The sequence below is a fragment of the Amblyraja radiata genome, chromosome 7, assembly GCF_010909765.2.
Source record: "Amblyraja radiata isolate CabotCenter1 chromosome 7, sAmbRad1.1.pri, whole genome shotgun sequence".
NCBI lineage: Eukaryota > Metazoa > Chordata > Chondrichthyes > Rajiformes > Rajidae > Amblyraja > Amblyraja radiata.
The window spans coordinates 81841531-81856806 of record NC_045962.1 but is presented as its reverse complement, the minus strand read 5'-3'; the positions used below and the strand labels follow the sequence as shown (position 1 = coordinate 81856806).

Sequence of the window (15276 nt, the reverse complement as noted above, 5' to 3'; positions counted from 1 at the left end):
ACAATAAAATGAAATAATAAAATGAAATAAAATAGAAGAACTAAAAGAAAAGAAAAGCAAAATTAAAAATGCATTATAAAAAGTGCAAAAGTTAAAAGTGCAATGTAGTTAAGATTTAGCTGAAAGCTAAAGTAAACATAAAAGTTTTCAGTCTTATTTTAAAAGTGGTCAAAGTTGAAGCAAGTCTTAAATCTTCAGGAAGTTTATTCCAACTATTTGTTGCATAGTAACTAAATCCTGCTTTCCCATGTTTTGTATTTACTCTGGGAATCACTAACAGATTGGTTTCAGAAGATCTTAGCGGTCTAGAAGGCTTATATAGTGGAAGCATGTCAGTGATATACTTTGGTCCTAAACCATGTAGTGATTTATAGGTGAGCAGCAGGATTTTAAAATCAATTCTCTGACATACAGGGAGCCAATGTAAGGATTTAAGAATTGGTGTAATGTGTTCAAATTTTTTGGTCTTTGTTAGAACTCTAGCAACAGCGTTCTGAACAAGCTGTAGCTGCCTGACAGTTTTTTTCGGAAGACCTGCAAGGAGACCTTTACAATAATCTAGCCTACTAGTAATAAAGGCATGTACAAGTTTTTCTAAGTCTTGAGCTGACATGAGTCCTCTTAATCTTGCTACGTTTTTGAGGTGATAGTAGGCCGATTTTGTTACTGATTTGATGTGACTGTCGAAATTTAAATCTGAATCCATAATAACCCCAAGATTTCTGGCTTTGTTTGAAGTTTTCAGGGACAGAGAGTGAAGGTGTTGGGCTACTTTAAGCCTTTCTTTTTTAGCAGCAAAAACAATTATCTTCGTTTTGTCCTTATTTAGTTGGAGAAAATTTTGGCACATCCAGTCTTTGACTTGCTCAATGCACTGGCACAGCAGATCTATGGGGCGATAGTCATTTGGTGATAGCGCTACATAGATTTGAGTGTCATCGGCATAGCAGTGGTGGTCAATATTATTATTTTGCATGATTTGCCCTAGTGGGAGCATGTAGATGTTGAATAAAGAGGGCCCTAAGATCGAACCTTGCGGGACTCCACACGTCACGTTGGTTGGTTCTGATACAAAGTCGCCAATGGAAACAAAATAGTTCCCATCTTGTAGATATGACCTGAACCAACTTAAGACTGTGCCTGAGAGCCCCACCCATTTTTCCAACCTGTCCAAAAGTATTGAGTGATCAACAGTGTCGAATGCAGCACTGAGGTCTAATAGCATTAATATTGAAACTTTGCCAGAGTCTGTGTTAAGACGGATGTCGTTTACAACTTTAATAAGGGCGGTCTCGGTGTTATGAAGAGGTCGAAATCCTGACTGGAAGTTGTCGTAGCAGCCAGTTGAAGCCAGGAAGTGATTAAGTTGCTGGAGGACAACTTTCTCAATGATTTTACTTATGAAAGATAGGTTTGATATTGGTCTATAGTTGTTAATAATAGAGGCATCTAGGCTCCGCTTTTTTAAAAGAGGTTTAATAACTGCAGTTTTCAAGGCTTTTGGGAAATTGCCTGATTGAAGAGAGCTGTTAACTATTTGCAGTATGTCTATTGCTAGGCAGTCAAAAACATTCTTAAAGAAGTTGGTAGGTAAAGCATCAAGGCAGCAGGTGGATGGCCTTAGTTGTGTCACCGTTTCCACAAGAGTTTTAGAGTCTATGACATTAAAGCATGTCATCATTGCCACGTTACCTTTGCCTAAACAGGGTGGTGATCCAACATTTTTGTTTGAAGCGGTGATATTGATGGCACGTCTGATGCCTTCAATTTTATCTGTATAAAATAATGCAAACTCATTGCATTTCTGCGTGGAATGGAGTTCAGGTGGTATTTGTGTTGGGGGGTTGGTCAGTCTGTCAACAGTTGCAAATAGGGTTTTTGCCTTATTAGAGTTGTTGTTAATGATATTGGAGAAAAATGTTTCTCTAGCACTTTTTAAGTCTAAATTGTAGGCACGGAGGCTCTCTTTATAGATGTCATGGTGAATATAAAGTTTTGTTTTCCGACAGATGCGCTCAGCTTTCCGGCATTCTCTTTTCTGGGCTGTTACGAAAGCAGCTTTTCTCCAGGGTGCCTTTTGCTTACCAGAAATCGTTTTAACCGTAACAGGTGCAATGACATCTATAACTTTCACAATTTTGGAGTTAAAGTTATCTACAAGATTATCAGCAGAACATGGGTTTAGAGGTGGTAACAAGGAGATGACATTTTAAAAGAGTACATTAGAATGTTCATTTATATACCGTTTTTTGACAGTATTTGATTTTGTCTTTGTCGGGAATAAAAGATATATTAAAGAAAACACAGAAGTGGTCAGACAATGAAGGAACAGTCACGAAAATATCAGAAACAATGAGACCCTTTGTGATAATCAAGTCCAGGGTGTGCCCCTTACAATGAGTAGCCTCTTTCACATGTTGAGACAGTTCAAATGTGTCTAAAATAGTAAAACATTATTTTGCACCCTTGTCATTCAAATCATCAGTATGAAAATTAAAATCACCAGTTATAACTAGACAGTCAAAGTCAGTGGAGATGCTAGACGATAATTCTGTAAAATCATCGAAAAAATTAGCATAATATTTAGGAGGCCTGTAAATAATTAATAGGAGAACTCTGGGGGAACATTTCAATACAGCACAAAGGTATTCGAATGATGGAAAATCACCAAGTGACATCTGTTTCCCCTGAAATACATTTTAAAATATAGCAGCAACCCCTCCACCTTGTGAACGACGACGTGAGATTGGCCATGGGTGCATGGTAGAATTTGGGACCAGTTGATGGGAATGTGGTGTATAGTCAGAGAGTCCGTCATACAATGTGGAAACAGGCCCTTCCACACAACTTGCCCCATCTACGCAAGTCCCACCTACCTGCATTTGGCTCATATCCCTCTAAACCTGTCCTATCCATGTACCTATTTCTCAAATGTTGTGATGGTACCTGCCTCAGCTGCCTCCTCCGGCAACTCGTTCCATGAAATGAATGGATTGAAATGAGAGGGTAGACACAAAATGCAGGAGAAACTCAGCGGGTGAGGCATCATCTATGGAGAGAAGGAATAGGCGACGTTTCGGGTTGAGACCCTTCCATGAGAACCGTGTAACCAGTTGCTGCTTGAAATTGTGGGCCATGGGGCACGTGACTCTGATCCCATCAGAGAAGTAGTAGACTTCTGGAACATCTTAAAGGGGACAGGAGGTTTGGGTGGAATTTCAGATCTTGGTCCTTGCCTTATGAAGACACAACCACCGATAGTGGAGTGTTACATTTTGGAAACTACCAGGCTGCCAGTTGGTGGCATGTGAGTATCTTGGCTGTTCCAAGGATGGAGGAGATGTGCAAGGCGATGGAGATTGGGTGGGGGTAGGATGAGTTTTAATTGGTAAAAACAAAGAACTGTACATGCTGGTTTATACCAAAGCTAGACACATAGTGCTGGAGTAAATTAATGGGTCAGGCAGCATCTCTGGAGAAAAAGGATAGGTGATAATTTGGGTTGAGACCCTTCTTCAGACTATTTCGAAGAAGTCTGAAGAAAGGTTCTGACCCAAAACGTCACCTATCCTTTTTCTCCAGAGATGCTACCTGACCTGCAGAGTTACTCCAGCAAGTTGTCTGTCTTTGAGTTTTAATTAGGAATGTCATCAAGTTCACAAATTCAAGAGCGGCAATGAAAAAGACGTACATTGTCTATGGACAGAACAAGAGGTTGATCAATGCTGTGCAGGAAAGTTAGATCTGAAGGTAACCAAGGTTGGACTCAAAATGCTGGAGTAATACAGTGGGTCAGGTAATATCTAGTAAATCTCCTCTGTGCTCTCTATTTTGTTGACATCCTTCCTATAAATTGGCGACCAAAACTGCACACCATACTCCAGAATTGGCCTCACCAATGCCTTGTACAATTTTAACATTACATCCCAACTTCTATCCAGGCTTTTTAAATTATTGGGATGATCCTCAAGCCTTATTTCACTCTTATGTTGGCTATCATTGGGATCTGTGAGCAGTCTTTCTTGGATTTAATTAAAAATATGTTAAAACAGCAAGCAGGTTTTGCTGATTCAGCAGAGCTCTGGAAATCTGCGTGATGCAAGGTCATCGCCGATGACATGCTTTGCTGCTGATCTGTACAGAGAGCGAGGTGATACTGACGGATACAATCGATTACTGCAGGGCTGAAATGGAGCCCTCCCTTGTGTTTTGTCTCTTGCAAATTTATTTTAAATTCAGGCTGATATTTGGGGTTGCTGTGCCATGCATCAGCACCTTGGTGCAGTGAACTAGTGTGACCATCACTCACTCCCTCTTCTCCCCTCTCCCATCATGCAAAAGATACAGAAGTGTGAAAACACACACCTCCAGATTCACGGACAGTTTCTTCCCAGCTGTTATCAGGCAACTGAACCACCCTACCAACAACTGGAGAGCAGTCCTGAACTACTATCTACCTCATTGGAGGCCCTCAGGCTATCTTTAATGGGCTTTATCTTGCACTAAATGTTATTCCCATTACCCTGCATATACTGTCGGTGACTCGATTGTAATCATGTATAGTCTTTCCACTGACTGGCTAACACACAACAAAAGCTTTTCACTGTACCTCGGTACATGTGATACTAAAAGAAACGATAAAACGAATCAATTCTTCAACCACCCTATCAGCCAGGGGTTAGAGTCATAGAGCATGGAAACAGGCACTTCGGCCCGGGGAGACGAAGTTTCCAGTCCGAGCGGTGGCCCCAATCCTAGAGACGGGACTCGACCGGCGAACCCTAGTGGTGGGTGACTCCATTGTCCGAGGAGCGGAGAGGAGATTCTGTGGCGGCAGACGAGATGCGAGGATGATCTGTTGCCTCCCTGGTGCCTGGGTTCAGGATGTCACGAGCCGAATTCAGAACATCCTCGAGAGAGAGAGAAGGTGAACAGCCGGCAGTAGTTGTGCACGTGGGCACAAACGACATCGGGAAGAAGAGGAAGGAGGTTCTCCAACATGAGTTCAGAGAGTTAGGAAGAAGACTGAAATGCCGGACTTCTAGGGTGGTTATCTCTGGATTGCTTCCAGTACCTCGTGCTAGTGAGGACAGGAACAGGGAGATAGGGGATCTGAATGTGTGGCTGAGGGGCTGGTGCAGGGAGCAAGGATTTAGATTTATAGACCACTGGGATCTCTTCTGGGGTAGGGGTGACCTGTACAAAAGGGACTGGTTACACCGTAACTGGAGGGGGACCGACATTCTGGCAGGCAGGTTTGCTAGGGCCACATGTGTGGGTTTAAACTAAATAGTGGGGGGGGAGGGATTGACAAATTTGTTGATTCTGGATTTGTACATATTTTTTCTCATTTACTGACTGTGTTTGGTTCTGGTTGTATACAAGTTGTTCATAAATAAGTGAAATAACATTGTTATGTGCTATTAAAGTTGCCGGAGGTAAACGGGATGAAACAGGTTGGGAATCCCTGCTCTAAAGTCTAAAGGTCTAGTGCATTAAAGGGCGTAGCAAGCTTTACCACTGGAGAGACGTCTGTCTATCACCAGCTTTATCTCTCGTTTCCCTTATCTCTAACCAGTCTGAAGAAAGTATTCGACCCGAAACATCACCCATTCCTTCTCTCCAGAGATGCTGCCTGTCCCGCTGACTTACTCCAGCATTTTATGTCAAATTTTTTATTTTACAGCCATTAACTGGAATAAATATCTCTGCTTGTTTTCAACCCAAATACACTCGACAATTGCTAGCCCACTGCCTGAACCAGTCGAGGCATTGCTGTGATAACTACAAGGATGTTGCAGCTGCCTTCGTGCTAAATCAGTCTGTTCAGTATCTGATGCGCTTCCTGTTTGGTTTTTGTTTGAGCTTCTTTTGAGGTTCATTGGCCAAATCTTAGTTCGACCCAGTGGCACGAACACTACTTATCTCAATGCTGCGTAAATGTTCACAAATAGATCTCCTATTTTCCATTGTTCCCATTGATAGGGGAGTCCAGAACCAGGGGCCACAGTCCAAGAATAAAGGGGAGGCCATTTAACACTGAGATGAGAAAAAACTCTTTCACGTTGGCGCAGCGGTAGTGTTGCTGCCTTACAGTCAGTGCCGGATTTAGATGAAGAGAGGCCCTAGGCTGTTCCACTTGTGAGGCCCCCAATGACCGGACAGCCATGGTGGCCAAATCTCCCACAATTCAAAGCGAGGGAGAAAGTGCCCAGCGCCGACCAGTTGCTGTTGCAGTGCGCATGCGCAGGGCGGCCGATGATGTGCTGGCCGTGGTTGTGCGCATGTGCAAGGCGGCCTGCCGTGCCGGCGGATGAGAAGCGAGCGGAGCCCGGCGGCCCGGACACGGATAGCGGGGGGAGATGGAGAGAGAGAGAGATAGAGAGGGGGGCAGCCCAGAGTTGAACGGTAGGTGTTCTGCCTTGGCCGGAGGCCCCCCTAGACCTCGAGGCCCATCAATTTTTTCGGGGGGCCCCCTAGAAAGTGGGGGCCCTAAGCTATAGCTTGTTTAGCTTATACGTAAATCCGGCACTGCTTACAGTGAATGCAGCGCCGGAGACCAGGGTTCGATCCCGACTATGGGTGCTGTCTGGACTGAGTTTGTACGTTCTCCCCGTGACCTGCGTGGGTTTTCCCCGAGATCTTCGGTTTCTTTGGCTGGTCGGCACGGACTCGGTGGGCCGAAGGGCCTGTTTCTGCGCTGTATCTCTAAACTAAAGTAAACCCAGGGAGTTGTGAAATTGTGGAATTCTTTGGCACAGGTGGCAGTGGAGGCCAATTCATTGGATGAATTTAAAAGGGTTAGATAGAGCTCTAGGGCTAGCGGAATCAAAGGATATGGGGAGAAGGCAGGCACGGGTTACTGATTGTGGATGATCAGCCATGATCACAATGAATGGTGGTGCTGGCTCGAAGGGCCGAATGGCCTCCTCCTCCTACTATTTTATATGTTTTAGTATATGGACCTGGCACATAGCCTTAATATTTATGTCATTCACGGAGGAACAGCACCTCCTATTTTGCTTGGGCAGTTTACAATCCAGCGGTATGAATATTAATTTCTCTAACTTCAAGTAACCCTTGCTTTCCCTCTCTCTCTCTCTCTCTCTCTCTCCATCCCTCCCCCTCCTTAGTCATTGTACTAGTTTCACTGTCGCCCTGTTCAGTTTCATTGTCTTTAACTCGTTTTCACCTAACCCACAGCTAACAATGAACTGTTAATTTTATCACCGTTACTTTTTTGCATATCTTTCATTCATATCTCTCTATATCACCGTCTGTATCTCTCGTTTCCCTCTCCCTTGATTCTTAGTCTGAGTCTGAAGGAGGGTCTCGACCCGATACATCACCCATTCCTACTTTTGAGAGATGCTGCCTGACCTGATGAGTCACTCCAGCTTTTTTGCGTCTATCTTTGGTGTAAACCGCCATCTGCAGTTCCTCGCTACTCATTTACGGTTGTATAGGTGGCACAGCGATTGAGTTGCTGCCTTACAGCGCCAGAGACTCGGGTTCAATCCTGGCTGCGGGTGCTGTCTATACGGAGTTTGTACGTTCTCCCCGTGACCTGCTTGGGTTTTGTCCGAGATCGTAGGTTTCCTCCCATACTGAAATCATACAGGTTGGTAAGTTAATTGGCTTGGTATAAATGTAAATTGTCCCGAGTGAGCGTGGGATAGTGTCAGGGTGTAGGGATTGCTGGTTGGTTCAGACTCGGTGGGCCGAAGGGCCTGTTTCCGCGCTGTATCTCTACAGACAACTAAACTAAAAAAAGTAGTAGTGGCCTTGATATGACCTGCAAAAACTTGTGTTGAAAGTTTGAAGTGAAAGCCAATGCAGAAAATACACTGGAGGTCATCAACCTGAAAAATTAATTATATCTCCCTCCATAGATGCTGCTTGACCTGTTTGGAGTTTAGAAGGATGAGTGGGGGGACCTCTCATTGAAACTTAGTGAATAGTGAAAGCCCTGAATGTGGAGTGTATGTTTCCACTTGTGGAAGAGTCTAGGACCAGAGGCCACAGCCTCAGAATAAAAAGAATAAAAGGAAGTACTTTAGAAAGGAGATGTGTAGACATTTCCTTGGTCAGAGGGTGGTGAATCTGTGGAATTCATTGCCACAAACGTCTGTGGAGGCCAAGTCAATGGATAGTTTTAAGGTGGAGATTTATAGATTCTTGATTAGTAATGCCCCTGTCCCACTTAGGAAACCTGAACGGAAACCTCTGGAGACTTTGCGCCCCACCCAAGGTTTCCGTGCGGTTCCCGGAGGTCTCCCTACCTGCTTCCACTACCTGCAACCTCCGGGAACTGCACGGAAAACTTGGGTGGGGTGCAAAGTCTCCAGAGGTTTCCGTAAGGGTGTCAGCGGATATGGAGCGAAGGCAGGAGAATTGGATTGAGAGGGAAAGATAGATCAGCCATGATTGAATGGCGGAGTGGACATAATGGGCTGCATGGCTTAATTCTACTCCAATCACGTATGTCCTTGTGTCCTGCATTTTCCGCAGGTTACACTGTTGGCTTTGACTATATTTTCCTCAGCTTTTGGCTGTCAAGTGTGTACATTAATATTTCGTCTCCATTGATATGAATTGACTGCTGGCTGCTTTGACTCACCTGAACATGTTCGATCCTCTTCGATGGAACCCCCCCTCACCCTGGCATACTTCTCGTGCATCTCATTTTACTCTCCTTTACGATTCGCAGGTCCTTCAAAAGCTGGGCAAGGCTGATGAGACGAAAGATGAACAATTTGAGCATTGCGTGCAGAACTTCAATCGGCAACTGGTAAGCGGTGGTGAATTAAATTTCAGGTTAATCTTGATGGTGACCCTGAATGATTCTCATTTCCTATGTAATTTTGTGGATGGTCCAAAAATGATTCAATATGATCATTCGGGGATTGTTGCAGTCAGTTTTCTTCTGCAGTGAGTCTCACGCACAGAGCTCTGTTCAGAGATACAGCCCTTCACGATACCCGTTCACACTACATCTGTTATCCTGTTGATTCCGGTTCTTTTACCCACCCAATCTGGGTCAGTAAAGCACTGATTCGCAAACTGTGTAGTCCAAACCCTTTATTCACCTTGGGGCCGATTTCTGATTCACTCACTCGAGCCCTCAACGGCCTGGCGGAGATAGAACAGAGAAGAAAGACGACACGCGCCAACCAACCGATCACCTATTTATACAGTGGCAGGAAAGTACAGCGGGAGGCAACACTTTTAGCCCCATTACAGATACATAATAGTAGCAATGTTACGATATTTTGAGATTTTAAAAATCAAGTCTGTAATTTATCCCATCAGATAAAGCATAAAAAGAAGTTACACCTAATTCACTTTCATATCTTCAGTATTAAAAAAGTTATGGCCATTTTCATACTCGGAAATAAACATCTTCGTTCCCAATTGCTTTTCCATTGACTGAACACAAAAGCTGTGGTCGAGGACAGTCTAAAGCCTATAACTTTATTAAAAATTAAGAGAATTGAAAGAAATTTTCAGTTATAGATTGAAGCATTCTGAAACAAATATGAAACAATCATATTTGGTTCAGAATGCAGGACAGGCAGCATCTCTGGAGAGAAGGAATGGGTGATGTTTCGAATAGAGCGCCTTCTTCGTTCTGAAGGGTCTTGACCTGAAACAACACCCATTCCGTCACTCCAGAGATGCTGCCTGTCCAGCTGAGTTACTCCAGCATTTTGTGTCTGTCTTCAGTGTAAACCCGCATCTGCAGTTCCTTCCTACACAAGTGGTTAATCTATCTTAGATTTAAAACAGCAGTTCCTTCCTACACTATCCCACACACACACACACACACACTAGGGACAATTTACAATTATACCAAAGCCAATTAACCTACAAACCCTGACATGTTTGGAATGTGGGAGCAAACCAACGTAGGTCACAGGGAGGACGACAGATAACCACACACAGTCAGGATGGAACCCGGGTCCCTGGCGCTGTAAGACTGCAACTTTACTGCTCCGCCACCATTGTGGGGAGGACATTGTGAGAATTTGAAGTCTTGTGGATCGGCATCTGGCTATTTGTTTAATGTGCAATTTTACAGAGTGCTATTACAGCAATTAGAAATATTGTAGTTGGACAAATGTACTTTTCGTTTTCTTTCTCATAGACTGAAGGATCTAAACTGCAGAAGGATCTACGGACGTACCTGACTTCTGTGAAAGGTTAGAGCTTTTGTACCCTCCATCCATTTATGAGAATTATTACAGGAAAGAGTGGGTTAACATATGATGAGCATTGGACTGCCCTGGGCCTGTACTCACTGGAGTTTAGGATGGGGGGGGGGGGGGGGGGGAATCTCGTTAAAACATTGAATAGTGAAAGGCCTGGATAGAGTGGATGTGGAGAGGATGTTTCACTAGTGGGAGAGTCTAGGACGAGAGATCATAGCCTCAGAATAAAAGGACGTTCTTTTAGAAAGGAGATGAGGAGGAATTTATTTTGTCAGCCATGATCATGTTGAATGGCGGTGCAGGCTCGAAGGGCCGAATGGCCGCCTCCTGCACCTATTTTCTATGTCAGAGGGTGGTGAATCTGTGGAATTCATTGCCACAGAAGGCTGTGGAGGCCAAGTCAATGGATATATTTAAGGCAGAGTTAGATTCTTGATTAGTGTGGATGTCGGGGGTTATGGAGAGAAGGCAGGCGTATGGGGTTAAAAGGGGAAGATAGATCATCCATGATTGAATGCGGAGAAGACTTGATGGGCCGAATGGCCCAATTCTGCTCTTATCACTTATGAACGTGATGTCCTGCAAAGTATAATCTGAGAAGCTGCCTGGAGTTGATTTTACTGGCTAAGAACATTTAGATAATTTCATTGTGTGAATGTGATATCAAGATCCTTTTTTTTACACAAGACCTTTAGACTTTAGAGATACAGGGTGGAAACACGCCCTTCGTTCCACCGAGTCCACGCTGACCAGTGATCACCCCCTACACTAATCAACACACACTTGGGACAATTTCACAACAGTTTACCAAAGCCAATTAACCTACAAACCTGTGCGTGTTTGGAGTGTGGGAGGAAACCGGAGCATCCGGAGAAAACCCACGCAGGTCACGGGGAGAATGTAGAAACTCAGTACAAACAGCGCCCGTACTCAGGATTGAACCTGGATCTCTGGCGCTGGAAGGCTACAACTCGACAGTTGCAACACCGTGCCGCCCCAATATATACCGATTTTTGTCTGTTTGTCTGTTCATGGTAACTACAAAAGCATGTAGGTTTACAAGGTTAATTCCCGGGATGGCGGGGCTGTCATATGCTGAGAGAATGGAGCGGCTGGGCTTGTGTACTCTGGTGTTAAGAAGGATGAGAGGATATCTTATTGAAACGTATAAGATTATTAAGGGTTTGGACACGCTAGAGGCAGGAAACATGTTCCCGATGTTGGGGGAGTCCAGAACCAGGGGCCACACAGTTTAAGAATAAGGGGTAGGCCATTTAAAACGGAGACGAGGAAATACTTTTTCTCACAGAGAGTTGTGAGTCTGTGGGATTCTCTGCCTCAGAGGGCGGTGGAGGACGGTTCTCTGGATACTTTCAAGAGAGCTAGATGGGGCTCTTAAAGATAGCAGAGTCAGGGGATATGGGGAGAAGGGAGGAACGAGGTACTGATTGGGGATGTTCAACCATGATCACGTTGAATGGCGGTGCTGGCCCGAAGGGCCTAATGGCCTACTCCTGCACCTATTGTCTATTGATGTGGGTTGATTTTTGTTTTTTAAGCTATGCATGAAGCCACCAAGAAGTTGTCTGAATTGCTGGAGGAGATATACGAGCCGGACTGGGTTGGCAAGGAAACAGTGCACACCATCTCAGAGGTCAGTCTTTGAATGCCCCGAATGCTGCTTATTTTTCCGTCCACACATCACTGCTAAAGAGGCAGTTTGCCACGGCTGTATTGCCTTCCATTTTGTAGCAAGTCCAATATTAGTGGAACAATGCATATGAAGAACTTAACTAGCGTGTATTTAAAAAAAAAAAAACAATAATACTGCAAAAAGACAATATCTAATTGCGGATAGACACAAAATGCTGGAGTAGCTCAGCGGGACAGGCACCATCTCTGGGTAGAAAGAATTCCCTTTCCTTCTCTCCAGAGATGCTGCCTGTTACTCTGGCATTTTGTGTCTTATCTTCGGTGTAAGCCAGCATCTGCAGTTCCTTGTGTAAGAAAGAACTGCAGATGCTGGATTAAATCGAAGGAAGACACAAAATGCTGGAGTCACTCAGCGGGACAGGCAGCATCTCTGGAGAGAAGGAATAGGTGACGTTTCGGGTCTGAAGAAGGGTCTCGACCCGAAACGTCACCCATTCCTTCTCTCCAGAGATGCTGCCTGTCTTGCTGAGTGACTCCAGCATTTTGTGTCTACCTGCAGTTCCTTCCTGTGATGTATATGTAAATGCCAGTGCCCCTTTAATATAAAGGGCCGTGCCTCGTGATCGAGAGCAGGTGACCTTGGAGAAGTGTCCGTGGGTGAGGCAGAATAAATCATACTTACAAGATGTCGGACGTGTTTTCCTTCTGCTTGTGCTAGTCACAACAGGGCCTTACGTGGTCTCAAACATTACACTTCCTACACATCTAAGTAAGTAAGTAAGTTTTTATTGGCCAAGTATTCACATACAAGGAATTTGCCTTGGTGCTCCGCCCACAAGCAACAACATGACATCTAGTGACAGTTACGAATGACTCGGAAAACACTAAACATTAATAATAATAAAACATTAATGATAAAACACCATTGATCAAGCATGTGAACCAACAAAATACCAGATCAAAGGGAGGCTACAGATTTTTGGCTGTTGAGTAGAGCAACTACTCGTGGATAAAAGCTGTTTTTATGTCCGGCTGTGGCAGCTTTGACAGTCCGGAGTCGCCTTCCAGAGGGAAGTGATTCAAAGAGTTTGTGGCCAGGGTGAGAGGGGTCAGAGATGATCTTGCCCGCTCGCTTCCTGGCGCGGCCAAGATGGCGGATATTCCGTTTGTGCCTTATGTAGTGTCAATAGACCAAATTATGGCTGACCAGGTGAATGTTGTAATTGATGCACCACCGTGCTGCTTTAACTTGTCATGTAGGTTTGGTCGGACACCAATCTTTGCCTTTACAGATGGGTAATTCAGCCTTCACAATGGCCCTGTGGTGATTATATCATCATTTACTTGATTAGATCTTGACTTGGGTGGTGAATCGGTGGAATTCGTTGTTGCAGAATACTGTGGAGACCAAGTTTAGAGATACAGCGGGGAAACAGGCCCACCTGGACTGCGCCGACCAGCGATCCCCGCACATTAACACTCTCCTACACACACTAGGGACAATTTTTTACATTTACCAGGCCAATTAACCTACATACCTGTATGTGTTTGGAGTGTGGGGGGGGAAACCGAAGATCTCAGAGAAAACCCACGCAGGTCACGGGGAGAACGTACAAACTCTGTACGGACAGCACCCGTATTTAGGATCGAACCTGGGTCTCCGGCGAGGCATTCGCTGCAAGGCTGCAACTCTACGGTTGCGCCACTGTGCCACCCTTAGTCAATGGATTTTTTTTACTGCGAAAGAGTCAGTTTGCAATGGCTGACTTGCCTTCTATTTTGTAGCAAGTCCAATATTAGTGAAACAATACAGATCAAGATCTTGACTGGCTGAGGGAGACCAACCAAACTTATTCCATTCTGACGGTTCCCATTTCCTAGCAAGTCCCGGCCTCATTTTGAAAGACCAAGATCCGACTTGAAGACTTTTTCTAAATTAGTTTCTGCAACCAAGGGTAAATCAATGGGGAAGTAGCACTTTCTAAATAACCATTTTAGGGGATCGTGCCCAGATTTGTCATGTTAGTGCTTTGCAGATAGTGAAGATGGTTTATGAAAGATTGCAGCAGGATCTGGATCGATTGGCCAGGTGGGCAGAGGAATGGTTGATGGAATTTAATTCAGAGAAGTGTAAGGTGTTGCATTTTGGGATGTTGAACAATGGCAGGACCTACACAGTAAATGGGAGGCCACTGGGTAGTGTTGTGGAGCAGAGGGTTCTAGGAGTACATGTGCATGGTCCTTTGAAAGTTGAGTCACAGGTAGATAAGGTGGTCAAAAAGGCTTTTGGCACTTTGGCCTTCATCAGTCAGAGTATTGAGTATAGAAGTTGGGAGGTCATGTTGCAGTTGTATAAGACGTTGGTGAGACTGCATTTACAATATTATATTCAGTTCTGGGCACCATGTTATAGGAAAGATATTGTCAAGCTTGAAAGGGCTCAGAAAAGATTTACGAGGATGTTGCCAGGACTAGTGGGTGTAAGCTATAGGGAGAGGTACCCTCCAAGCTGGTTACCAAGTTCATGGATCTGGGTCTCTGCGCATCCCTCTGCAATTGGATCCTCGACTTCCTCATCCACAGACAACAGTCTGTGTCGGTGGAAAAGTGTCAGCCTCGATAACAATCAGCACGGGAGCACCTCAAGGCTGTATGCTCAGCCACCTGCTGTACTCACTCTATACTCATGACTGTGTAGCTGGACATAGTGCGAACTCCATCATCAAGTTTGCCGAGGACACCACTGTTGTGGGACGTATCACTGATGGGGACGAGTCAGAGTGTAGGAGTGAGATCGACCGATTGACCAAGTGGTGCCAGCACAACAACCTGGTTCTCAACACCAGCAAAACCAAGGAACTGATTGTGGACTTTGGAAGGGGTAGGATAGGGACCCACAATCCCGTTTATATCAACGATGGTGGAAAGGGTCAAGAACTTCAAATTCCTGGGCGTGCATATTTCCGAAGATCTTTCCTGGTCCCAGCACACTGATACATTGATAAAGAAGGCACATCAGAGCCTCTTCTTCCTTTGAAGATTACGGAGAGTCGATACGTCAAGGAGGACTCTCTCGAACTTCTACAGGTGCACAGAAGGGAGCATTCCGACTGGCTGCATCGTGGCTTGGTTCGGCAACTTGAACGTCCAGGAGCGGAAAAGAATGCAGAAAGTTGTTACCACTGCCCAGTGCATCATCGGCTCTGACCTCCCCACCATCGAAGGGATCTATCGCAGTCGCTGCCTCAAAATGGTAGCCTCATCAAAGACCCACACCATCCTGGCCACACACTCATCTCTCCGTTGCCATCGGGAAGAAGGTACAGGAGCTTGAAATCTGGAACATCCAGGTTCAAGAACAGCTTCTTCCCCACAGCCAGCAGGCTAATAAAACACAACATCAAACAAGCTC

At 44.8% G+C, this 15276-nt stretch overlaps 1 protein-coding gene across 5 annotated transcripts in view; it reads left to right on the top strand.

Annotated features, from left to right (window-relative positions):
- bin1 (bridging integrator 1) overlaps nucleotides 1-15276 on the top strand; it is a 136974-nt gene that overhangs the window by 54101 nt on the left and 67597 nt on the right. For all 5 annotated transcript variants that reach the window (XM_033024855.1, XM_033024857.1, XM_033024856.1 and 2 more), the window contains exons 2-4: nucleotides 8711-8791; nucleotides 10148-10202; nucleotides 11771-11865. In XM_033024855.1, coding sequence (XP_032880746.1) covers nucleotides 8711-8791; nucleotides 10148-10202; nucleotides 11771-11865 — 231 coding nt within the window. The remainder of the gene's footprint in view (nucleotides 1-8710; nucleotides 8792-10147; nucleotides 10203-11770; nucleotides 11866-15276) is intronic.